The sequence below is a fragment of the Anneissia japonica genome, unplaced genomic scaffold (genome assembly GCF_011630105.1).
Source record: "Anneissia japonica isolate Jap-2015-1 unplaced genomic scaffold, ASM1163010v1 scaffold1826_len1998817_cov189, whole genome shotgun sequence".
Taxonomy (NCBI): Eukaryota; Metazoa; Echinodermata; class Crinoidea; order Comatulida; family Comatulidae; genus Anneissia; species Anneissia japonica.
In genome coordinates this window covers 172,167-199,743 of record NW_022742159.1, presented here as the reverse complement: position 1 = coordinate 199,743, position 27,577 = coordinate 172,167, and the positions used below count along the sequence as shown (strand labels likewise).

The following is a 27,577-nucleotide window of genomic DNA, read 5'->3' as shown; positions in this document are numbered from 1 at the left end:
GATACGAGGCGTACGTAAAACGGAGGGTTCGTATAACTGGGGTACGTAAAAATGAGGATCTACTGTACTCTGATATTAATAAATGTGGTTATTTGGGCATGGACTACCATTTTAACTACAAATACTTGATGGTGTGTTACGGTTGGTAAATAAGCATAGAATTCGGCCTAGACTGCTTTAGGCAACACACTTTTCTTTGGCTAGTGTTCTCGGTACACAATATGACAGACTAAACAATACAATGATACTACAATCAAAGGGTGATGTTTGACAATTTGACTAATAGTCCAACATATAGGCCTTACTGTATGCATTAAAATGGAATTTGACCTGAGCACTAGAATGGTGGAGCACCTGCTGCTTCTATTATTTATAAGAACCAGCAACAGGAACGTCTACAGTTTCCACATTTTAGCAGACAGATCTAAAGTTTCCCATGGGTACAGTACTGAGTCTGCCAGAAATTAGCAGTCTTCCATACTCTTGTGAATAAACAAAAATCTTCTGACAACAAATGTGCCAAAGACAAGCCAAACTATAGTCACTCGTCGCAAATCCTGTTTCGGAGATAATGGCCAAAACATGCTGGAATGTCAACATTTTGGAAATCTATTCTATTGCACTAAACTAATTTTTATATATCTATGCATCGTGCTATGCTGTTTGTTTACCTCATTCTCAATGTTAAAATAACAGTTTTTAACGATTTGGTGATGGTTTCTGGCTAAGAAACACCAGAAATCGTAATCTTTAAAGGCTGATTTCTCAATATTGTTCTTTAAACCAGTATGTTTAAACTCCTGTAACTTCATAACGAAATATCAGATTTAAATGATTCTTTTACCATTTTATAGCTCTCATTTTACTGTTTAACCCTGTATCAATAACTAAAAATTGATTTTTGTCATAAATACATTGCCAAAAAAAAAATGGTTGTAAACAGCCCGAACTACAGAGTCCCCCACCAGCCCCACTCCATACCTTTCTGTCTTTATTCCCTAATTATTAATATACAATTGTTATCATTATCATTATTAATGGTAAAATAATTCTTTTCATAGGAAGTATAACTGGTGTTAAATTTAATCCTTTTAAATTTCTATAGCCTTTGTTCAATGTCTTACACTTTTCTCTCGATTTTGTCATTTAATTGTATTTTATATGGGCTATGCATTGATCAGGCTACCCAGTGCATGACTGTTTATGCACCATTAAAATTTACATTATTAAATGTACTTTCAAATGGCTTCTGATATCAACTGACCTTCATTGCTTATCTAGGTCATTTTTTCTATAAATATGTTTTAAAAATTAAAATAAAGATTATTTATACAATTATAATTTATTAGGTGCAACTGTTTCAAAGAGTACAGGAATTTATAATTTTGTCAAGGTCAACTGGTTGATCAATCATTATTAAAATTTAATATTAATAATCTGTAAAATGAATCTGTGAATTATTAAAATAAATAACTGATTGGAGATATGATGCTTAAAAATATTTAAACATAAATTTATTATACAATATGGTGCACTCCTATACTATCATATCCATGTTTTTTTTTTGTTTTTTTTTATAGAACCATAATGTATATAGTGCCTAATGTAGTAGTAGACCTCACTGTACTTACCAAACATGGATATCACACCACATAAGCACCAGATGATCAAACTCATTCCGACACTCTCTGTCTGCCTTAGTACGCCTTTAGGCGACACAAAGATACCGGACCCAATCATCGTGCCAACAATCAGCGCGATACCGCTTATGAGAGTAACTTCTCGCTTAAGTCCAACCTTCTCCGTTGAGCCTTCCATTGCCAATTTACTGTTGTCAATTCCATTTTCTTCCTTGTGGGGAATATCTCGTTCCCGAAGTTCTGTCATTTTGTAAAGGCCAGTTATGTTTCTGTTAAATATAAAGAAAAATAAGTTTTAAGAAAAATAAACGGAATATACCACAAATTGAATTTAAATATCTACTAGTATTACACTCCATTATGTGCCTACCTCTGCCCTGTGCCTAAATACTAACACAGGCTGTGTATGATGGGTGTAACTGCAGCAAACCCTCAAGAAAATAATGGAATCGCCCGATGTATTCAGGTATTGTACAATATTTTCTTTAGTGCTGTCTGAATACGAGGGGAATTTCTATTATTTTGGCGGAGGTAATAAAAAATCATCTATACTGTATCCTCTGTAAAACCACAATTAACACTATAGTAAAGTTTCTATAAATTTGCTACGCACTACCACCGACTCCTGAAGATGACGCTGATTGATTAAGACAAATGCGGGAGTCTTCTTTATAGCATTGGGGACAACTACGCAATGACTGCAGAAAAAATTCTAGCACCAGTATAAGCGATTTTAGGCTTAATGGTTTGGGAATGATATGCTGATTTCCAATCTGTTTATTATTATCACTTTGCTATATATCTTTTTGCTATATTTTTTAAAGTTGGATCTTGGATATTTTTGTGATTTTACCTTGTTCTTATTCTTGCATGTTATGCCAGAAAATTTTTTTTTAATAATTGTGAGTAAAATCCAAATAGAAAAAACAACATTTGTACATGTTTCTTATTGTATTAGAGAATTCATTTTCAGAAAACACAAACTATAACAAGAAAGTATAATACATACTCCAAATATTGAAATGCACACCATCATGTTGGGATTCAATATTTTGACATTAATTATGTCATCAGGAATTCCTGACGATGACATAATTAATATTCAAATATTGAATCCCAACAGAATGGCATGCATTCAATACTTGGAGTATGTATTATACTTTCTTATCTGAGATTAATCAGTGGACCTTTCGGTTTTTGACAAACTATATAACATCATAATAATTATGTATGACATATACGACTAACTGATCATGTGACATAATCCATGTGGTAATATTCATGTATCGAAATTCAGGGGGACACAGGGACTGTCATCATCTATGCAGCCTTCAACAAGTTATTAATAAACAAGCCAAATGGGCTTCAAATGGGCTTCACAATAATAGGTCCATGCCCCACCAACTTCCTTTAAAATATTAACTGATTTTTCTAAGACACAAAAAAGGTGTGTGACCTAAAAAATTGGAAATGGTTCATGAGAAACAGCTTTTTGAATATGTTAAAAACTAAATTTGCTGGTTGACTTTAAAGATTCAAAACTAGACTATGAAGTGATCAATTGGTCAAAGCATTAGAGAATATCTGAGGAGATACAGTACAAAAAATATTTTTAACCAAATTTCTTCTCCACCAAATCATCGAACAGGTTCATAATCAATGCAGATATTTGATTGAGGTTTTATAATCTACTTTATGCATGGTCAAAGCAACATAACAGCCAGGGAAGACATGAGACACTTGCTTTACCTATTTTAATGAAAATTATAATAGGACTTGAACTACAATTTATCGAAATCCAGTGTCGGTTGAACTATAATTACAGCCATGTAACCTACCAAACTGAACTTGCACAGGTTCCCAATGGTGAATAAAACTGCGGCTCTCTGTCTGTTCACGATCCCTACTTTTCGTGGCTATGTATCAACGGTAGGTTTAGCACAGAGGTTAGCAAAAATTCTTCGCTAAAATCGTGTGAAAAATTATGCGACTTTGATACGGGATGGAGCAGGGATTTTAACTACCAATTTACCTAGGTATTGCCCACACTTGTGCTACTAATTCCTTGCAAATAAACTCTATAAATGCTACTAATTCCTTGCAAATAAACTCTATACATGCTGAAACTCTTCCATAAATTCCCACACTACCAAGTCCTCAAAAATACCCCATGTAAATGCGGCACCTACCCATATAGAAATATTTAAGAGTGTGCCCCCCTGGTCATAACAGACACTAAAAAGTATAGTTAAAAACTTGTTGACCACAGCAATGAAGAATATCAAGTCAAGCAATAAAGTAAGGCATCCTATATGGGCACTGTTCTGTAATCTTGAGTGCAGTACAAACATTTCTAAGTACTGTACTGTACTATATTTCAAAGAGAATGAATTATTTCATTATAGTAGAAGAATAAAAGGTTTCTATACATAAACGGCATTGTAGTCACAGGCATGGTTGGGTTACACATGATCAGGGTCCAACAGGAGCAGGGATTTTAACTACCAATTTACCTAGGTATTGCCCACACTTGTGCTACTAATTCCTTGCAAATAAACTCTATAAATGCTACTAATTCCTTGCAAATAAACTCTATACATGCTGAAACTCTTCCATAAATTCCCACACTACCAAGTCCTCAAAAATACCCCATGTAAATGCGGCACCTACCCATATAGAAATATTTAAGAGTGTGCCCCCCTGGTCATAACAGACACTAAAAAGTATAGTTAAAAACTTGTTGACCACAGCAATGAAGAATATCAAGTCAAGCAATAAAGTAAGGCATCCTATATGGGCACTGTTCTGTAATCTTGAGTGCAGTACAAACATTTCTAAGTACTGTACTGTACTATATTTCAAAGAGAATGAATTATTTCATTATAGTAGAAGAATAAAAGGTTTCTATACCATAAACGGCATTGTAGTCACAGGCATGGTTGGGTTACACATGATCAGGGTCCAACAGGGTTTTATCATATAATAAGCCTTGAAGCCAAACTCTAGTTACAAAGATTGCATAAGTTTATCGACAATCGACAATATTTCTGCTCTGTGTTAGTACTTGACGACACAATGTTATCTACTGATGTTTATTGGCACACAACCACCTACAGGTTACAGTAGGCCTACTGTATATTCATGTACCTGTATTACTATCATTTATTATAATCTATAAGTTATCATACTCAAAAGCAACAACCTCTAAAATCAATAGTTTAAATGCTTCATGCACGTAACCAGTAGGGGTTTTGGGAGCCGATTTTTACCAATTTACTACAATAGTATTATTGTATCAAAACTTTGCTTACCAAAGAAACAATTATGAGTTAAATTTGGCCTATAGGAAACACAACAACAACATAACCTGTTTATGGGCCTGAGCTCATAGATTTAGGTGTAGGGCTATTCTATGTTTTTGTTTTACTTTATAATTTATCTGAGTACAGTAAATTTATTGTGTATTTTCTATTTTGAGTCCCTGTGGATCTGTCTAAGCTCTTCTGTTTCCTGTAGTTAGCAAAAAACTGTCTGCTTTAAGGTCTGTGAAAAGGTGCAGCTATAGTACATAGGAAGTAATCAGAGCATTATGGTTCTGTTAAACCACTAAATATTATTAATTGAAGTCAAGGCCAGATTTGGAACTTGTTGAAGAAATATGGTATGCTCATACCACATAATACTTTTTACTGCCTTTTAATGTTTTTATAGTTTATCTTACTGTTCTAACATCACTTAATACTTATATTTATGTTTGATCGCTTAGCTTCAAAACACATTTCTGTTATATTCATGTATAATAGACTGAATAAAATGAATTGAATTGAATTGGGTATCACTTAATGCAAGTTGAAATAAATGATGAATTTTATTAATAATTTTATAATGCAAATTACAAAAGTAGTATTTTGATTCTTGTTTTTATTCCATCGAGGAATAAGAATCTCATGATATCTTGATCTTGTTATGACACAGGTACTTAAATAATCCATTATACTGTATACTGGTAAATTTAACTATTATTTTCAAACTGTCAACGCCTTCCATGCCACTTCCCAGCTCACCGAACCAAAAGGATAAGTTTTGTACTTTTGTGAAAAACGATAAAAATTATGGATGGTTCCTTGCAAAAAAATTCATACAGTAGCATTTCCAACCCTTGAAATTGAACTAAAGTTGAAGAGTCGAAGATAATTACCTCAGATCCCTTCATGGTTGGGGCTGTTTAAGAATTTTTTTGGTGTTTTCTGATATCTAGATGTCTAGAAATCACATTAATAATGGCTGTTCAATAATTTTGCAAGTTTAAATAAATCAACAGTGTGTGGGACTTAGCTAAATTACTAATTGAACATATCGGAATGCTAAGTACAGTATTATATTTATTGTTCAAGTAATATACAGTTAAATTAAAATATAAAAGAACAAAGAACACGGAATGTTGACAAGCAATGTAACACTAGATCTTGTACATGAGGATGAATTAATGTAACATAATTAAGTTTGTAAGGGAATCTACTGTGTGAAACAATAGAATACATTGTTCCACTCCTGAAAAGAACAGGCAAAGCTGGCCCTAATAATTTATTGACTATTATTCCCCTAAACAAATGATTCCCAACAAATAGAAGAGTGTTTGAGATGGTACCCTTTTTACCAGCGCCTTTAACATTTGAGCTGAGAAACAAAAATATATACATAGATATAGTTGAATGACTAATGATAATGAATAGGCCTACAATCTATTTTCTTCCTCTATGATCAGTCATAGAATCTGAGAGATAACTGATAGATATATAGTTTCTAATGCGTTTAACTCAGTAATGGTACAATACTCTAATCAAACTAAAATTCATTCAATTTAATTAAAACTCATCTCATAGCACAGAGCTGAGTATCATGTTTTACAGTAAATAGTAAAATTAATGTCAAAGAATGTATACTTTAAAATACAAAAAGCAAAGAGCTATGTAATAGTACTTTATGATGGCCTGTTAAAATAAATTAAAGGGCATAGAAATTTAGAATGCAGAACCAAATCATTATTCCAAATAAAACTTAATGGTAATTTTAATTACTAATCCTTATTGGAACTAATTTTGAAACTATGTGATGGTGGAGGAGGGAATGCATTTACACCCCCACTTTCCCCAGCCTACTGTATGCCCATGTTCAGTGGCGGATCCACAGGGGTTCAGGGGGTTCGGACGAACACCCCTCTGTGAAGAAATGTATCAAAATACTACTGGGTCAGTAGATCAGGCAAATTAGGCTTAGCCAAACTAGTCTTCAATTAAATAAATTACACACTGTTTTTGGTTCGACGTTGTAATAATTTATGTACGAAAGTGGGTTCTTCAGGCCTATCGATTCATCGATCCATGGAAAAAAAACTACATATCTAACTACTATACTCAATATTGTTGGAATATAATAAAATACTGTATATTGCCTAGACGTCTTTGATTTTTTTCTCTCTATGTACAGGCCTTTAAAAGAATGAAATAAAATTACCTGACCTTTTTCAAGAGGGGTAAAATCCTTCAGTATTGAAGAAAGCTCATTTCTGGCCATCTAGGAAATCAAAATTTTCCCAGGGGGAGGACCCCCGCACCCACTTTCTTTTTTGGTGTTTTTTTGGAAACATTTTGAAACCCCTTCTTTCAAATCCTGCATCCGCCCGTGATGTTAACACGTAGCAGGAATTAAAACCAAGAGTAGATATAGAACTCTAGGAATAAAATATACGTATGACAGATGGTAAATTTCCTAGAATTCCTGTCCTAGAATTTTGCTATACTCAACCCAAAGGTTAATCCATTGGATATACACCACTGTTGTTAAACAGATTAAATGTGGAAGGGCAACGTTGCATTGTATAGGGATTGGTGAGGTGATCTATTCACTAGTTTCCCGCCAGATTAACAAATCAATATTGTTAGTGAGTGACTGAATTCCTATATACTTATGAAAATAATTTATAGTACATGTGAAGTTCAGTAGACTTAGGAGCTGTCTGTTAAGAAATGCCTAGGGTTTAACAAGAAAACAAAAGGTTCCTTGTTGTTTACCATATCATGGCACTCTCAGACTTCAATTTGAATATAAATTTGTTTTATTTTTTTTAAAAATAAATTTGACAAATTAGGGGTGGGGAAGAAGATAATTTTTGAATTTTCTACCCTGGAAAATGTGGACCTTTGGTAATTTGGGGGGGGGGGGGAGAGGATGCGTACGTACCCATCGCACCCCCCCCCCCATGCATACATATTATGGAATAAATTGCTGTAAAGATTTATGTCCTACCTTTTTAAATATCAGAATATATGAATCCTGTAATTGCTCTTCTTCTAAAACTTAAATTAAGTATATCCTGTCCTTCTGAAGTATAAATGTGAAAATACCCTTAAGTATTACCTCTCCCTCCTTATAGTGAGTTACAGTATGATCATACGACCTCTCATATGGGTTTATATCAGGCAATAATACAGTACTTACCTGGTCACTACAGCAGCACAAAAGCTAAACGCATAACAATGCCCTTTAAGGGTTCTCAGCCAATCAGAGGCTCTGAACTTTGAAACACAAGATAACTTGAAAGGCTAGTGTTTTTTAAGGGAGCTGTTTGCATAAGGCGAATGTAAATAGAATACAATAGTTTAAGAACTTTATTTTCCCTTGGATTACAACAAACTGACTTCATGACAGCATCATGTTGGGATTTACAATGTCTGTATTGTACTGCATGTTCTATTGCTTGTACTACAGATACCTGTTGCAAATTGAATCAATCTGAACACCTTGACAACTACTACATGGGATGAATAATCATGATTTCCACAAAAAAACATTTATTAGTATAATAAGTAGATCACATCTTGAACTCCCCAATAAGTTACCAACAGTGTGCTCCCAAACACTGACATATCTAGGACCGTTGACATGGGGGGACTGACAAGGAGAGGAATGTTGGAAAGGGAAGATGAGATAATATATGAGGTGATTTTTAAAACTTTCATTGATTGCAAGTTTTTAGTGGGAGACACATGGAGCAATCTTTCTTCTGAGGGTGCACACCCCCATTTTTAGTCAGTGACACAGCTAAGACAAACATTAATTTTTAAAAAACAAAGGAGTTGTAAAATTTTCTGCAGGAATTAGCAGATTTTGAGAAAGATCACAAAATGTGAAAGGAAATGATAAATTAGATATTCCTTTCAGTATGACAACAATTTTATACCAATACCATGTGGAATTCAGAGATACTGTTTCAGCATATTTTAACACATTTGCAGCAGTATATATGTGGTAAAGACAAGCCAAACCAGTCACTTTTCGCAAAAATGTTTAGTTATTAATACTGGGTTAAACAGTAAAATGAGCTATAAAATGGTAAAAGAATCATTCAAATCCGACATTTCATTATGAAGTTGCAGGAGTTTCAACATACAGCTGTTTAAAGAACAATATTTGAGAAATCAGCTTATTAAAGTTTAGGACTTCAGGCATTTCTCAGGCAGAAACCATCACCAGGTCGTTAAAAATTGTAGTTTTAACATTGAAAATGGGGAAAATTAAAACAACATAGCATTTATTTATTATTCAATAAACACATAAATAACTGTCATATTTCATTTAATTTTAGTAGCATTCTTACTAAATATGGTTCGAATTTTACTTCTACCCTACTTTAAAAACTTGGAGCCATGTTTCTTAACTTTCACTTGGTATTATTACACTACACATTTTAATATACACTATATTTTTTAGCTGAAAAAAATGCAAAGCATGCACAATTCTAATACACACTATATCCATAGAGTTTTAATCTCAATATTAAAAGTCTATTGACATAGTGTGTATTAGAATTGCGTCAACAGAGTTTTGATCTTAATATTAATTGTTGAGAACTAGCAACAGCATCTGAATCGTACCTACTTAGATTTTTAAAAAAATGTCAGACAACAAATACACCTACAGTACATACATCAACTAGGTACAGATTATACTACTTCAAATGTCTTCTCTCAAGGAAACTTGGTTTCTGTCGTACCACATTTATAAAATAAGCAATGTCATAATGCTATCTATACGCACCAAATACTGTACAGGCTATATATTCCTGGATACAAATAAATGTTGCATTGTAAGCGACAGATAAGCAAAAGGGGCGCAAATAGGTTGGTGGTCAAAGGTCTCCCATAATTAACTGATTGTAAAATAGAGCGAGCTATAAATACAGATACATCTTTACATGTACTTAATTACTTTTAAAGATTAAATAAGATAAAGTACACTCTGGTAGGGTATGGAATGGTCTCTTACAAGTACTGTACATTGATCTGTCAAAATATCCATGAAATATATTTTATCGATGTTTAAAAAAATGTAAATTTTCTAGGTCTGTATGTCTTTTAATACGACTATTCTATCTCTCTGAAATAATGACTGATTTATCATTAAAAATAATTATATTCACAAACGAATAAGACAAGCTTAACTTTATTGTCAGAGTCACAACAAGGCAACATGAAATTAAAGTTGCTTAATGTACTGACACCATGATACAAGTACTGTAAATAAATTATACAAGAAAAATATTAAGATGGAATAACAATTAACTATGGTAAAACCTATCCCCTACCTGACACAATCCTGGTATTTCTGAGTTTAGGTTTTGAGATTAGAATCTTTAATGTAATTCAAAAAAATTATGAAAACATGCAGTCACTTATCTATGGTAGAAACTATCCCCTGGGGCCCTCACAGACACTACCCCTTTATTTCATTTTTCAGTTTTGCTGGGGTATAAATATTTACTAATTATTCTTTGTTATCTAATATATTTGATTTATGACCTAAAAATTCATGTGAGCATGTATGTATATTGGATAAATGATAAGGAAAATGAAGAGAGGTACGAGAGAAAAAACATCCCAAACTATAGTAGATAATAAGATAGTACAATACTAGTATCTTATCTGAGATTAATCAGTGGACATTTTGGCTTTTACAGTAAACACAATTAATAATTAAAGATAAAAATAAGAAGTTATCATAACATTTGTAATGTACAATGAGAGATAAGTTCTAAGTAAGGGTTGAGAGTTAAGTGCACTCAAGAATGGCTATTAGGGATCAGCTGGGAAGTCTAAGGGGAAAGATATAAGAACAAGGGTGAGAAATACAATAAGGAATGGGGTGAGAGACATGTGATGAGCTGGGTTAAACATTAGTTGGTAAAATACTATACACCATTTTATTGGGTGTATTTTGAAACAGCGCCACCAACATATGTAAACTCGAAACTTTCCACTTGGGGACATCTATGCTTCCCTATTTTATTTTTTTGTTCCTTTTGGCAACAAAAAAGAAAGCTGTGCACCGACCACAAACATTGGTACTGTAACTAAAGCGGAATTCCTCTGGATGTCCCTCAGTGTTAGTAGTTGCCAGGTTTTCGGAAATTTTCATTTCAAATTTGGCAAAAACGGTGTATATTATGATCAGGGGAGAGATAGTGAGAGTGGTAAGTTATTAATTTATTTTTGTTTTAGAATCACTATCAAGCAGCTTTTAATATATCTTTTTTTTAAATTTACAATTAAAAGCTAATAACTAAAGGATTTACATTGATTGACTTTGAATGTTTAAGTTTATTATTAATTTAACACATTGTAGACATCTTTAAAACCAATGGTAGCCACATACTTTTCCAATATCATGTAACAAAATTGCAATGACAGTACTATCGCAGCTAAGCACTAACAAAAAAAAAAAGTGCTGAGCCGAGAACTTGGAGCTAAAATAGCAACTGGCCTGATTAGATCCTCCAATCATCACCCTCTACTTATCTGTCTCCTAATTGGAAACTTGTAATAACTAATGTGTCTCTTACTACAACCATAATGTAATAATTCCAGCACATTAACTCTAATCAAACACATTAAGTCTCACAATTGAGCAAGCAACATTTTAAAGTATTAATTCCAGCTGATGGAAGTTCAAGAGTTTTGCAAAAATGAATCGTACTGTAAAGAGCTACAGTCGGGGACACACTGCATCGTACGATGGATGTATGACCATCGTACGACAAATCTAACTTGGCTCCATGTGAATACTAGATGGGCGCTGTCTGCTGATTGTCTGTTGTAGTCAGAATGCAGCGTCATTAAATATGATCTGTTGCACACACGTCATGGTGTTGCATTCTCTATAGAATTGCGTCAGCCGGCGACCGCCGGGTGTAACGGGTGGCCAGCTTAAGAATAAGTGACTAACAAGATAAATAACTACAGAGGTGGCATACTGTGAATGTGAATTTGTATTTTTTGCATTACTGTCAACTTTATACAAGAAAATACTTGTTCAATTCTATGAGTTTTAAATGCCATAAAAGGCCAAAATCTTCTAAGCATTACTTTCAAATTGTTAACTACAGCAGTTAAAGAGAGGGAATATGAATACCTCAAATAAGTGCAAATAAATGGGGGAAGTAAAGCGGGAAGTGCGACAGGAAAAGGGATAAAAGAAAGAGTGGGGGGGGGGAGTGGGGATGGAGAAGAAACAAAGGCAGAGGATATTTTTCAGTTTGCACAACTTGTCTATTGTTGTACAGAAGACAGCATTTGAAAGAATCAATGCAAGAAACGAAACTAAATTAAACAAGATTTGTTTTTGATTTATGCTTTAAAGAGAGTTCTCTCGGAATACATCTCATCTACAATCTGCAAGCGTCACATACAAAACCAAAAAAACAATCACTTGCCATTCATAATGATAGAATTTTTCAATTCTCTTCAAACAACAAACAAGGAAATTATACCAGTAAATGAATGTTTCATTCAGGTTTCATTGAATTACAGTATATTTCCTGATATTAGTGAATGTTCAAAAAAAAAAACCATTGTATTTTAACATTATTCTTTTTTTTTCCTCTATTATTAACACTATTCGTTACTTTTAGTATATAGTAATTATAATAAAAATCAATAATAATTACTATTATTGTCAATTGTTATTATTATTATTATTGTTATTATTATTATCAAGTATTAATCATTATTACTATGACTGATTACTAATACCACTACCATTATCAATAATAGAAAAAAAACCCACATTTCTACCAGTTAAGAGTATATCAGTATCTAGAGCCTACACTCAGTAATTAAATAATAAAATTAAAGGCTACATTATTTATATTTACTTTGTCAGTATGGCATGTACAATACTGCAGAACATCATAAATTACTGTCTTTAGACTTTATAAACAAACTAAACATCCCAACATACTCTCTAGACTCGTAGACTCTCCTCCCTCCCCAACACTCTACCGCTCTCTGTCATCCAAATCCACCCTATCCTGATCTATTAAACTTACTCTTCAGTTCTGTCGAGTATAGTTCCACATAAAAAATTGTTCTGTTCTGTCAGATACCTTTCCACATAAGTTTATCTATCTTAGCATCATTGCTGTACAGATAGCAGTTTCTATACAACAAATATTTAAAGTATGTAAAAAGCTGAGAAACATAGAGGGCACCAGACTACATTTCATGAGGTTTATTTCAGTATGTTAAAAAGTATCACAACTTCAGGCTATAGTGACACTAGACCTACATAATTCTTGTACATCTAGAGTACAAATATTATATTGGAAAAAAAACAACTTTAAAATATTGACTGTTATTTTTAAGGACTTTAACTCAACTTATAGATAATATATTTTTTAACTCTCTTGGAAAGCATTGATGACTGAGCAACTTTTATAATATTGAAGTTCTTAACTGTGGGAAGCCAGACAAAATTGGTATTAATACTAACAGCAGAATCTGGTTCAAACCAGTATCTAGACTACACACTTAGGCCTACAGATCTCTACAGGCTCTGCTGATGACAAAGTACATGAAGGTACCTCAGCGTCAGTATATTGAGCTTTACAATAGTATAGAACTTGTGAAAGTCTTCATTATTATATTTTGCTAGCCTATTTATATTTCCTTTAATTACTCCATTGATCGGACAATTATAGACTACAAACAGCCCAAAGAGATGCAAATTAAGGCAGATCCATCACAAATACAATCATATATTTTTCAGCCAAATCCCATGGGCAAAACATATTTAGCACTACTATAGTCATCATCACCTCTGATTTCTAACGCTTCACCTAGCCAAATACACCCCAGGGCATGACAACTTAATCAAAACCTTAGACGTGAATTTGAACTACCGGTAATCAAAATAGAATCTTTATTAGGCTAGAACCCAGGTATCGTAGTCCCAGAAATAGTCAATAAATGTCAACAATGCAACGCCACAAATCAAATACCATGGCATGCAATCACATTAAACATAGTGAAATCTGTTATTTATTTAACAATTATTATCTAACTTTCCGGGCAATATAAAAGAAAATGTGCACTAAAAAGGCATTAGTGCACAAAAATTGTATAACATACAGTTTAATTGACATGTTTTTAATGAGTCTGATGTTGGGAACACCTTGTTTACCTTTTCAAGGGATAGTTGGGTGAATATGAGCTTACCTAAAAGTACGATTCAAACATTTAGATTTACCTATTCAAACAACTAGCCTTAGTTAAAAGCCATACTGTATATTGCATTGCTGTAAAAAAAAGTTTTAATTTATATTTGTACGAGACAATAAACTTGAATACTTAATGATTGATGTCAAAAAATTTACATTCCAAAAAACTATATAAGCTTAATATAGAAACACAAAGTATAACTTTGTTATTACAATCATTAAAAGTAATTATCAATAAGACAATACTTTATACACCGATTGACACATGTGCACTAAACAAAAATATATTACAGGCATAAAGAGAAGTGGAAACTGGCCAAATAAAACTAGTTTCTTGTACTGACACTAATATTTTTTTGGATGATTAAAAAAAAATCTGTAGTCATAGCCAATGCAGAAAATCCTTATCCAAATCTTGAAAACCATAAGCCTACAATATGCCTTTTGTTTGAAAATATAGCCTGGCCTAGATATGACTGTGTATGTTTGTGACATGTGATTAAACCCAACTTCCTCTCTGCCTAGAAAAGATGTTATTTTTTTGCCAATTGGCAATTACTTAATATTCACTTTATGAAGAAATTCTTTGTAAAATATTTACAAAAAATTATTTAAAAAAATTGTTATACACTAGTATATAATTTAATATACTTTCCAAATATTAATTCTACAGTATAATAATATTTTATAAAATTATTCAAAGGTTTATTATTAATAACTTAAAAATGTACATCTTTAAAAACATAAATGAAAAATGTACTTGTAAATATTAATTATAAATATTTCCATATATTTCCATGAGGGTGATAATGAATTAAATTACTGAATATTCTAATATCAAGTTCCATGTTGTGAATATGATGAAATAAAAAAAAAAACAACTACATCAGAAGAAATCTATTAAAGATGTAGAGCTCCGCATATCCACTGGAAATTGCCCAACTGGGCTGGTATCCTAGTGACGCACTCATTGAGGCACATGGCATCATGAGGAGAATGTATCCAACGTAATACGTCCTCCTTCCACCTGTGATCTTCGTCACTAACTGTGTTTCATTTATAAATACACTTGACTCTTAGCCAACAATGCAACCGGAATTCATAAATCTTGGGGAATCTCTTAACAGTTTACAACAAAACATACAGTATTGACCACTTGATTCAAAAACAGATTACTTGTAAACATTTTCATGTGATAGAATATATTTCTTTTTTAGAATTTTTTCTTTGATATCTTCTTTTATACACATTGTAATTTTATTATTGTTTTGTCTTTCTGTAATTGAATATTAATTGTGAATATAATCATATTTTTGAGACACCAACTAACATCAAATCAAATATTAAATATTGTTTTGTGGATAACGTTTGGATTTATAAACAATTAAAGTTGGTAATTATGTTTACAAATACAACTGCTCAATCCCTTCACATTAAATTTATCTACATAATTAAATTGTTTTGTCTTAGGAAATTTGATTTTTTTCCTAAAATTAGCATTAAATTCTTGAAACATATATTTTATATTATCTCCCTTTATTGCATTTACTTATATTCAAATAATTCTGTCCCTCCATATCTAAAAGTGTAATTTCCTGAGCCCTTGATATCTTGCAGAACCAAAGAAGGCAATAAGCCATAAAAATGACACATCAATATCATACAGAAACGAATCAAGTCATGGTATAAATTAAAAACCGTTTTTGGAATACTGAAAATAGAGCATTACCACAACCCACACACAATACCACAACTAAAGTTAACTTAATAACATAATCAACTACTTGCTAAATTCATTCATATGTGAAACTATTGACGGCAAACAGGTTTCATTAACTCTTCAAAAGTCATATTGATCTGCCTTCAGCATTATAAGGCCGAATCACTTATTAGAATACCTACTGTCTGCCACCCATTAAATTTAGCGATTGATGTTATGGCTCAAGACGATCAATAACAACTGAATGGTGCTAATTAAGTTTTGATTTAAATTGTTTGCACCACCTTAATTTTAAAATAAACATTATTATTCACATAAAAATAAATATTAGTACAGTGCATCCAAATCTTATAATGAATGTAAAAATATATTTTCATTATACAACAATTTTTAATTAGTAGGTAATTGGAGCTTCTGTTTTCAATGTAAGTAAACGTTTAATTTTTATTTAATTTTAAATAATTACTCTTCACACTTATAAATGGACATGCTCCAATTATCTCTCTTAATCCATCACGCAATAATTATCTTTACGTTCCACAAGACAGACAATCTCTTTCACGTTATCTGTCCCCAGATTGTTGCATGTTTGTAACTGGGAAAAATTATTATCTAGCGAACTCTCGAAGTAAAGAAATTCTCACCTTTGAAGACTCTCCTAACTTCAATGATTTTTATTACCATTAAGTGCCAGTGACAAAACAAGCACAATACAAATAACCAATTATTTTATTCTATTATTATTGTTATTAATGTTGAAAGAAATACTGAAACATATATAAACATTGCAAATTTATTTGGCTAGCCACATACAGTTACTAGAAACCACAATTTAATTAAAGGTGACATCCCTGTCATGTTGGATATGTCTCAATTAATGAGTATTGTCTATACAAGCACCAAAACAAGAACCTACAATTAATGTCCTGAAAAATTTAAAGTATATTAAGTTTGCCAATTCCTGGTTTCAGCATGGAGGAATAAATGGTTTCAGGTAGGCATGCTGACTCTTCATAATCTGTGCACACCAGTGAGTGAAGGGCGTCCAAAATTGGTTTGTTTTCGTTAAATCAATATGTAATTTCTGAATTTACAGTAATTCTACACCAACATCTATTGAACATTAAAACACTATCCTTTGAATTGAAATTGAAAGAGAGTTGATTAAATATGGAAAGCAGATCTGCCTCATTATGTCCACATAATAAACTGATCATATACTGTAGCATATTCAAGAAATGTAATAACTACTGGACTAAAATTATCTCTAAAATAAAATAATGGAATAATTTCTTTTTCCATACCTGACGTGTTTTCCTACTGAATACTAGTATTCTTAATGTTCCCAAGTACTTGCGAAAAAAAATTTGTAAGTGATTTGGACAGGAATTAAACCCACACCCTCCAGATAATTAGCATGGTGTCATAACCAGTGGACCAATCCTATATTTTCCTGACGCAGCACATCGGAGCAACATTTCTTTATTGGAATGGTACAGTACATTGGAAATCCAATGATTCATTGATTGATTGATTGACTATTAAATTTAAGACTTTATATTCTGTATTTCAATCAATTGTCAGATATTAAATTTTAATAATTGCAAGATCAGTGGGCTATCTAGTCAATAAAAAAGATGCACCAGAAATTTCTTAAATTTGAAAAAATTATATGAATCTTAAATAACAAGTAGAGTTTAATAATTTGAAATGCAACACTTCGATTGCTTAGATGAGACTTTTCTTATACCATTTTTAGCGAATCCACTGCCCACTAATAATGACGATAAAATTTTATCTGTGTCCAATTAGGGCACACATCTCCACAAAAAATTTGAAATTTCAGAAAAAAAGAAAAGGTTTTTCTTTATTTTTATTACGCCCGCTGCTGCTGTTTTAAAATCTCCACAAATAAGATATGTATTTCTTCCTATTAATTATGTAAATTTAAAGTATTTAACCATCTCATTACTACATTATTTACATTCACCAATGAAATTTTATTGTTATTTTCTCCTCTGTCTGGATGTTTTTGGCAAAAATATTTGCTAAATAAGAAAAAATTTCATTTTTATTCTTTTTTCCACCCTCTGACGATCTTTAAAAAAAATAAGTTCGCGAAACAAGGTATAAAAAAGTCTCGCCTTAAAGAGAGAATAATCATGTTCTAAGTGGCAGTCTTAAAATATGTTGAGCTCCTCTAATTATGATACCTAAAGCCAAGCTCCAGAGGGAAAACAATTTTTGATATGTTGCACGACTAATTTTTCTAAGACACAAAAAAGGGTGTTTGATGAAACACTAGGGGACAGTTAATAAAATACAGATTGTTGAATATATAAAAATTGGGGGGGGGGGGAAACCGCACCCTTTTCCCTTTTTAGCACCTTTTCCCTATTTCTTATATTTAAAAAATCTGTATCTCAAACCATTCCCAAGTTTTCATCAAACTCCTATCAACAATTTTGGCTGAGTGAAGTGAAGATATTTTGGTTGTGATTAACAAAATTATTTGACAAGAAATTAACCCAAAAACCCTGGTTCTGCAGGGCAGGCATCTTAACCAAACTAAAGCTCCATTCTGCTTTCAAATAAAATTTACAAGAATATATTTTTTTTTTCATTATTCAACAGATGATATATTACCAGTTTTATGTTCTTGTTATAAACAGTTATATTGGTCCCTACAGTGGTAATCCAATTTAAAAGGACTGTACTGAAGTCAGCGAAAACATTATTGTTTTGACTAGCTGCTCATGTTAACTTACATGATCAGTTGAAAGAAGGAAGAACAATGACAGAATTGTACTTTTTAATTAAAAAACAGTTCTACCAGATATACAACCTCAAAAAATAAAAACAGTTTGGTAAATTCTAAAAATTCTATATTTAAAAAAAAGCCTGAAAACTCACCAGTACCTGGATCACCTAGAAGTGTGTGCACGTCCTTGGTAGTTTTTGACTGGAATGACAGTGTCCCTTGATTTAAAAAGTGCTGATTTCCGGGACCGTCTTGACTGAAAAACAGAATCGTACGAGGGATAAATCAGTGAATCAGAAACATAATGAAATCATTGTCAATCACGTATCAGTTGGCAGCATCTGAAATTTGTTAATCTTGCACAGATTTAGTTCAAGGGTATAACAAGAGGAAACTGTAATTAGACATACAACGGTAGCATGCAGTATAAGTAGTAGCGATGTTATATACTAGTGTCATTGCGGCATGGCAATACTGTATACTCACCGGTGACTGTGAGTGGGGATGCTAAGTGCTGTACAGAATGTAGGAAGAAGGATGTTAAGAAACTGTTTGAATTAATACAGGATTATTAGAATGTATATTGTGGGACTGCCCCTACTGAAAATTTAGTAAGTCCTTGAAAAAGATACATCAAACTTTAACAGCACTTTAAAACTTCTTCCCTGTCATGAAATTTTATGTTTGTTGCTGTCAACTCCTAAATGCCAACTTCATTATCAATGGCTGTCGAATGTCTAGAATAAGATGGCTATAATTGGCTAAGCCCCGCCCCTTGGATATTGTTGCCAAGGTCCCAGAAATCAACAGTGCAAAAACATAAGCAGGCACCACAGATCTCTACTATAATAGCTTGATTGCTCATCGGCCAATCCTAGTACAGAAAAAAGAAAAGCCGCCGATGCCATGTTGGAGGGCCTAAGTGACGTACCAGTTTAGAAAAGTTTCTTTTGACATTTGTTTAAATTTTAGTTAAAAATAAAGATTCTTGCAATACTTTTCAAATAATAAATTTAAATTTAACGTAGGATTTTTTTTTCTCAAACCATCTACCCACTAGACGCGACTGTTTATGCAGTTTTCAAAAGTGCGAGGAAAGTCGCGTTGTTATAGTGACGTCGTTCCCTAACAATGCAAATAAATTTTCATGTGCTTTCTTTCAACTACATGAAAAGTTACATCAAATAGATAGATGATTTGAAAAATAATCATTACGTTAAATTCAAATTTATTATTAAAAATTTTTGCAAGAATTCTTATTTTTACAATAATTTAAACAAATACTAAAAGAAACTTGTCTAAACTGATACGTCACTTAGGCCTCCCAACATGGCGTCGGTGGCCTCACTAAAACCAGTCAATGAGCAATCCAGCTATTATAGTAGAGATCAGTGGCAAGCACATGTGTTTGTAGGATGGACATAATATTCTTGGCCCAGTTCTGATTGGTCAGTAGCAATGTTTTACTATCCAGAAAGGTTCATTACCAGTAACCTGTGAGACACACACACATAAGTACACATCGCAAATTCAAGACAAACACGACAGCAAGGGAGAAAGAAAGGATGGTAGCAGGGTTTAGGTAAAGATTCTACTACTGTAGATGGAGTGGGGATGGTAACCTGCAAAAGCAGATGATAAAATAGAAGGATGAAGGAAAGGAAGAAAAGAAATATCAGAAAACACTTTATTTGAAAAGCTCTAAAAGAGCATAACAAAAAAAAAAATTATTATCTATTATTATTTATTCAAATAAATGCCCATGGTTAATATTAAACATAAAGATGTATAAAACTTTATCAATCAATTTATTGACTTATGCATTATTTTGTCTGAATGCAACAGACTCAAGTAAAAGAATTTCTACCAAACTTACCTTAGGTTGAAATGTGCTTAATGAGAGATGATCTTGGCAAAGTGGTCAAAATTCCATTTCTCGACTACTGTAACTCACCGATCGATTCATAGCCTTAAAACGATAACAATACTGTATTTAGGTCAACAAAGTAGGATATTTAAATTTGCTATTTTACAATTTAAACTTTGATGATATAAGCAGTGAATGATGACCAATGAATGAGTTTGTTGCAAATTAACAAAGCTCGTGCCAAACGAACTTGAAAAAAGCGATTAACGCCTCTTGTATTTGAAATTGCTCTACCTTACGTGTGAGTTCTCCAAGGGATAAGATTGTGTTAGAAGTACCCAATCCGTTAATGATCTGGATCACAAAAAGCCGTCATATAAAACATCTTATTCATCATAATATTGATCCGAGCGTGGCCCAGGGCTGACAAGGCGCGATTGATTGACTCATGTGACGTCAAACACCGCTACTATATTGCACCGGAAACATGCTCACAACTTTTAATGAAATTTCACTCATACATTCATTATTTGTTTTCCTATTTGTTTTTAATAATAGCATAATAAAAATGATTTAGCTTTCAGATGTTTAATTTCCTGGTATTCAAATCATGGGTTGAAACTCGAGTCATCAAGATATTATGTTCTCCTTAACATTTATAAAAAAAAATAAATAAATCATGGAGAAAATTTAAATAAGTTGTTTTGTGTTTGTGTCATGTATGTGTGCGTGGGTGGAATATAGTTATTATTGACTAAATTGTAATTAGTTAGGCCAAATGAAAAAATATAATATTTCCTTGTCCCCTCGCACATCCGTTTTCGCTACTTCACCATTTTTTTTTTTTTTAATTTCCTATATTTTACGTAGTATTTGGAAATCTGGCTAACTCTCGATTCGTTCGTGGTTGGGGATACATATGGTAAGAATCGTGTCTAGTGCTTCTTTTATTTGCTTTCAATGTCTCTACTTGGTAAAAGTTAGAAAATAGTAACTGTTTCCCATCCACCATCTTGGATTTGCCATCTCTGAGTAAAAAAAAGTTCCCTCATTCTCCTTTTTTTCAAAATATTAGGACAAGAAACTACTTTTTTATTTTACTTGGCCTTACAGTATTTGTCTGGTTTAAGTGTTATTCTGTAGTCTATATGTGAAGCTACAGTAGTTTAATTTCCTGTGATTGTATAACTGAAGTGCTGTAGTCTTTTACGGTACCACAAAAGATAATTGTAACTGTTTACTGTTCTAAAGACAACCTGTGTATTAAATAAAGTACTTTAGTTTTGTTCTTCAAGTTGACCTTGGCCCCAAGCCTGTTTATGTCAATCAAATTTGTCTGATTGGGCATCCTAAAGTTTTTGTTAATGTCTGACAGTGACACATGTGGGTAGGCCTAAAGTATGGTCACGTTGCTACTATTTATACAACGAGTTACTGGTATAATGAGCCAATAATACAGAAATACTGTACAAGAATATCTGTTTTTGTATGCCAAGCACCTTGGCATACGAACATCGTCAGTTATACTTTCAACAATTTGAATCTCAATCACACTCATACCATATTATCACATCAGTTGTTTGTCTTCTTGCTCTTCTATTTCTAAACATAGTGAGTTGTCAACGATGAGAAAATTTGGCCTGGGTTGAATGTAAATGCCACTATGACATTATGAACCCTGAAATGTATTTAAAAGGAAGTTTGTCTGTGGCAATTTAGGTGATATATGTTAAAATGTTCATAGCTACTACTGTATCATATACAGCAGGGCTGAAAAAAGTGCATGACCAGCAGTTAGAGGAATTGAGCATGCCCCTGGAGGCATTGAGCATGCCCCTGGAGGAATTGAGCATGCCCCTGGAGGAATTGAGCATGCCCCTGGAGGCATTGAGCATGCCCCTGGAGTTATTTTATAATTTTTTATTATCGCTCCAGACCACTACTGCTAGGCTACAGTATAAAGTATAGTGTACAGTACAGTAATCATTATGATGGCTGGAGGCACACATTTTGTTTTCATTACCTGATACGCAGTGTGAGCAAAAGACCAACAACAATCACTTTGTGATTATAGACATTTTATATTGTTTTGCAAACACCTACATCTATTGATTTTGTCACTCTGTTTATTTACTAGTATACTTTTACATATTACAATGAAATATTTTGTGACATGCTATTTAACAAATTCAATGATTCTTGGTCGATCAATAGAAGTTCTGAGTACACTAAGCATAAAGCTGTTTCCAATACATTTTATTAGGATGAAAATATTCTGTGTGCTCTCTAATGTTTCAATAGAGTGACGAGTTCAGCATTATGTTATACTGGGAGGGGGTAAGGGGGAGGGGATTTTCAGGCAGCTGCAGTGTACCTTGTGGATTATTCTACTGTATATTAATTGGCCTAACTAAAAAGACCTTTTTTAGTGCGGCTACTAAAGACCCAGAGTGGTAGAGTACATAGGCCTAAATACTAGACAGTGAAAAATTATCAAATAAAAATTTAATGAATTCTGATAACTTTTTAAATGTCTTGCTTGGGGAGGGAGACAATCTCTCTAAGTCACCTATTTTAATTTAATATAAAAATGCACCATGCTAGAGAGAAGGCTACTTGACTATTGGATATTTACCCTAGCTATTTACCCTCCTGTATATTCTCAATGCTATCCCTGCTCCTGCGCTGATTTCCAGTAGCAACACTTAAAGCACGTGGACCCAATGACCAGGGAAAAGAACTGCGCTTTATAACCTCAAGGAAGAGGCACGTTATAAATGCCCATACCAATACCAGTACAAACAGATGTTAATAGCATATTTATTCTAAATTACTTAATTTCATTACATAAGAAAGTAATTTTATTTATAGTTAACTCTTGATGGTAGCGGGGCTGGTAGTAATCTTAAAGCAAACAATCGCAAGCAAAAAATCGCTAGCAAACCTTATGCACTTTTGTAAAATTTTACCTAATATATCAATAAAGGAAAAAAAAATTGTTGTAGTTGGGATAGGATACAGACATCTTCCAGAAAACTATAGTATCCCTCAAACTAAGACCCTTAGGTCCTGAGCCAATTGAAGACGGACACTCTGTCCCTTCATTGTCAGATTTCAAAACCCAGCCAAACATTTCTTGGCTGGAAATGAAATCTTGTCAGCTGGATTCTTTGCCCCAAAACCTTGACCAAGATTAAGTGTACTAATGTAAACTAGCACATCCTGTCTTGTTCTGAAAGTATAATTTGAGGTAGGCCTACTGAAAGATAGATGAGAGATTAAATAAGCTGATGGATCAATCTATTTACGACTCTCTTATTTTCTGATATTTGCATATTTTTTTCAGAAGCTATGGAGCCAATACACAGGCATAACAACTAACCATGGAGGAAAACTCCTCCATGAACTAACCAATCAGAACAGAGCCAAGAGTATACATTTTGCAACAAACATGTGTTGTCCTTGGGAGGTTTCGCACGCAAACGAATATGTGTACGCATAGGTTTAGCTATCCGCATCGGTTTGCAGCCATGCTGTGCTTTTTGCATTGACAGCAAAATTTAAGCATTGGGCCTTAATTCTACAGTAGCCTAGGGCCTAGGCAATTCCGTTTTCTTCTCTCACCATAATACTTAGAACTCAAAATAAGATTTTGGCCTAAAGTTTTGGTATGCAAGGTTTTGGTCGAATAATACTCCTTCCCTTGTTGCCCTGAATAGGTGGTTATTTTGTGACCAAAGAAATGCCTGGCTACTATATACGCCTAGCTAGAGAGGCCCCTAGCTAGGCCTACTGTACAGGAAAATCCCAACACCACCAAGCATCGACGTTTTTAAATACCCCAAAATGAGATGCATCCTATCGTAACTTGGTGTCTTCAAAAGTCACAAAAATGGCACGTGCACATTGACGTTTAAACTTACTGTAAAATGTGAAAAAAATCGAAGATAGTATTAGAATTAATCCAAAATTTTCCTACGCACTTTTTACATACGTGTATTGAGCGAGATATTGTATGCGTGTCGTCCACACGGTTAGCAGATAGCAACCAGCGTATAACATCATAAATGATGATGTATACATCACACTAACTGTATGCGTTTGCATGCAAAACCACCCTAGTATCGATTTTCTCTATTCCTTCATCGATCACCTGTGGTTTTTGCCCAAGAGATTTTTTGATTTATTTTTTAAAAATATCATTTTTTATTTTCAATATTTTTTTGGGCAGCAGTGAATCACTGACAAGAAAATAATTTAATTTGTCCTGTATAAATATTTCCGGTATAACATGTATATAGATGGATATGCAAGTTTGTTGTTGAAAATATTCAATGTTTCAATTATAATGCTCTAATCGTTTTCAGGAGAAAGATGTATTAAAACCACAAAAATATCCTTTGGCAATGAATACTAATTGATTCCAGGATAACTCTAATATGAATTGACTTCTTCAATTGGTATATTAGGCACTTTAACACTTGGTCAAAGCACTACAACTTACAAACTAGTTTCTCAAACTTTTAACATCCTGTTAACAGTTTAAATTAATGAGCTTTAATTAATTGATTTGCTATAAGTCTACTGTAAATTTAATTTCCTGTGTTTACAAGACACTACAATAGAATATAATTAATAGTTGACCAATAGTTTTAAATGTAAAATGCTTACTGAGACACACACAGAAATATTAACCTGTTCCTACATTTCTCTGCAAGTCCTTGCTAGTAATCAATTTACCGATTTTTGTAAAATTATAAAGTCTTTAAATCTGGGAAAACTGATTATAAAAATTATTTTGGAAATTCTCATTTTGAAGTACTGTAACACAAAATGTTCAACTAAAACATTAAAATTAGTGTTATTTAAAAAAGTGTTTACCCGTAATTTTACAGTGGAAGTGTTATTATTATTTATATTATCATCCTATATAAAAATCAGGATATACAATTCTATAATTTCTATGCTCAAGTAACAAATTGTATGTTAGTAACTGCAAAATGAGCAAACTTATTATTTAAATGAGCAATTTAATGTTTAAATAAAATTTGTAAGTTTCTTCAGAATTTCGCTTCCTCATACTGTACCCGGACCCCATCACTCGACTGCACTGGGGTCCTTAGGCGGTCATTAGACTCATGCTGTTGGAGGTTCACAGCTGCGTAGCTCAGGGGCACAAGGCCAGTTTCGTTGTCTCACGATCAGGATTGAATTAATTTGTATGGAGCCAACTATTAAATATACTGTATGATGCAAATAGTCACTGTCCTGTAAGGTACTCCTGTTTATTCATAAACATTAACTAACATTAATTGTAGGCCTACTAGACAAAATCCCATAAATATTTAATTATTCCAGACTTAATAAAATACATTAATCACATAGGAAGGAAACCATAGTATCGGTTAAAAAAAACCGCTTTGAGCTTAAAGATTTAAAAAACAAAAATGTTAATTTTTGAACAATCTTCAGTATAAGGACAAAATAAATCCAATCAGCGCAAATTTCTGATTTCCAATAATCAAATTCACATAACTTCCCATAAAGCAGCTTGATTGACAACTATTGATTATAAATGCAGCAGTAGAGCAATAGAATGTCTGAGCTGGCTTTCAGTTTAAAATGAATACACTGAGGCAAGCATAAATAATCCTAACAATTTTGAATTAGGCAAATCAATGGAATATTTTTCTTATCGATTGTCTGGGTTGTCTGTCCACTCTCATTGGTCAGTATGAAATGCCCTGGGCTTGAATTTGAAATGAAATGGCCACTGTTATGGAAGAATCCATTCTGTTTATTTTGATAAAATATTATTTTAAATCACCTTTTTATTGCTTGATAATATCATTTGATTCTACAGTAAGCAGGTAATTATATTATAAGGAATTGGTTTTTCAATGTTTATAAATTACATAATAAAATGGATGTAATACGAAATAAATTGAATATTCTCATTCTACATTTTTCAAAATATTGCTGTAGGACAAGAAACGATTTAAAAAAATTTTACATACATTCTATGGTTGAGGGAGGGGGTACTTGGTTAGGGGAGACTTGGCAAGTGGGTGACTGTCTTGACTGGATCCAATTGAAATAATTAAACAATAAAATGTGCCATGTTTAATCCATCAGACGTTTCAACCCCTTGACCTTCTTAAAAATTGAGAGACCGGAGAATTGGCAGGTGAAGAGCACCCTCATTCCCACTATTTAGTGAAAAGCGCCCGCAACATCAAAACATTCTGATAGCATTAACGTCTTCCAAGGTGTATAAATGTTTATGTGACATCTATTTTACATCTATTAAAGTCCTAGCTAGGCTAAGCCGGGTCGTGACAAAGTGCGAGCCAGTGCGCGAGCCATACATTTTAAATCCTTTTTTTTCCACCGGGGAGCTTTGCCTGTGTAGTCCAGTCATGAGCAGTACATACACTTTTTCGAATCGTCGATACGGAAGTATGCAGCGCTGATAGAGATGTTGTTAAAATACAGATATACAGATACATACATACAGATATATTTATATATATGTACTGTATTTATTTATATATCTATTTATATATATATATATTATTTTATATATACTGTATTTATTTATTTATATTTTTATATTTATTTGTATATTTATATATATATATATTTATTTGTATATTCATTTATATATATAGGCCTCTGTATATATTTATTTTTATATACTTATTTGTGTATATATATTTATATATTTATTTGTATATGTATTTATATATATATTTATATGTTTATATATTTATTTATATAATTATTTAAAATTTTTTATATATTTTTTGTATATTTATTTGTATATTTATTTATATATATACAAATACATATATACATATACATATATATATATATATATATATATGGATATATATCTATATATATATAGGTATGTATCTGTATATCTGTATTTTAACAACAACTATCAGCGCTGCATACTTTCGGATCGACGATTCGAAAAAAAAATAAATATATATATATATAAATATACAATAAATATAAAAATATATAAATA

General features: G+C 32.6%; 1 protein-coding gene across 5 annotated transcripts in view; it reads right to left on the bottom strand.

Annotated features, from left to right (window-relative positions):
- LOC117119028 (b(0,+)-type amino acid transporter 1-like) overlaps positions 1-27,577 on the bottom strand; it is a 53,903-nt gene that overhangs the window by 25,493 nt on the left and 833 nt on the right. For 2 of the 5 annotated variants that reach the window (XM_033263825.1, XM_033263822.1), the window contains exons 2-4: positions 20,551-20,643; positions 18,827-18,930; positions 1,632-1,909 (exon numbers count right to left, since the gene is read on the bottom strand). In XM_033263825.1, coding sequence (XP_033119716.1) covers positions 1,632-1,887 — 256 coding nt within the window. In that variant the 5' untranslated portion in view covers positions 1,888-1,909; positions 18,827-18,930; positions 20,551-20,643. Of the gene's footprint in view, positions 1-1,631; positions 1,910-7,946; positions 8,110-13,023; positions 13,099-18,826; positions 18,931-20,550; positions 20,644-27,577 lie in introns of those variants that run through there. The other 3 variants (XM_033263823.1, XM_033263826.1, XM_033263824.1) reach the window with 3 other exon arrangements.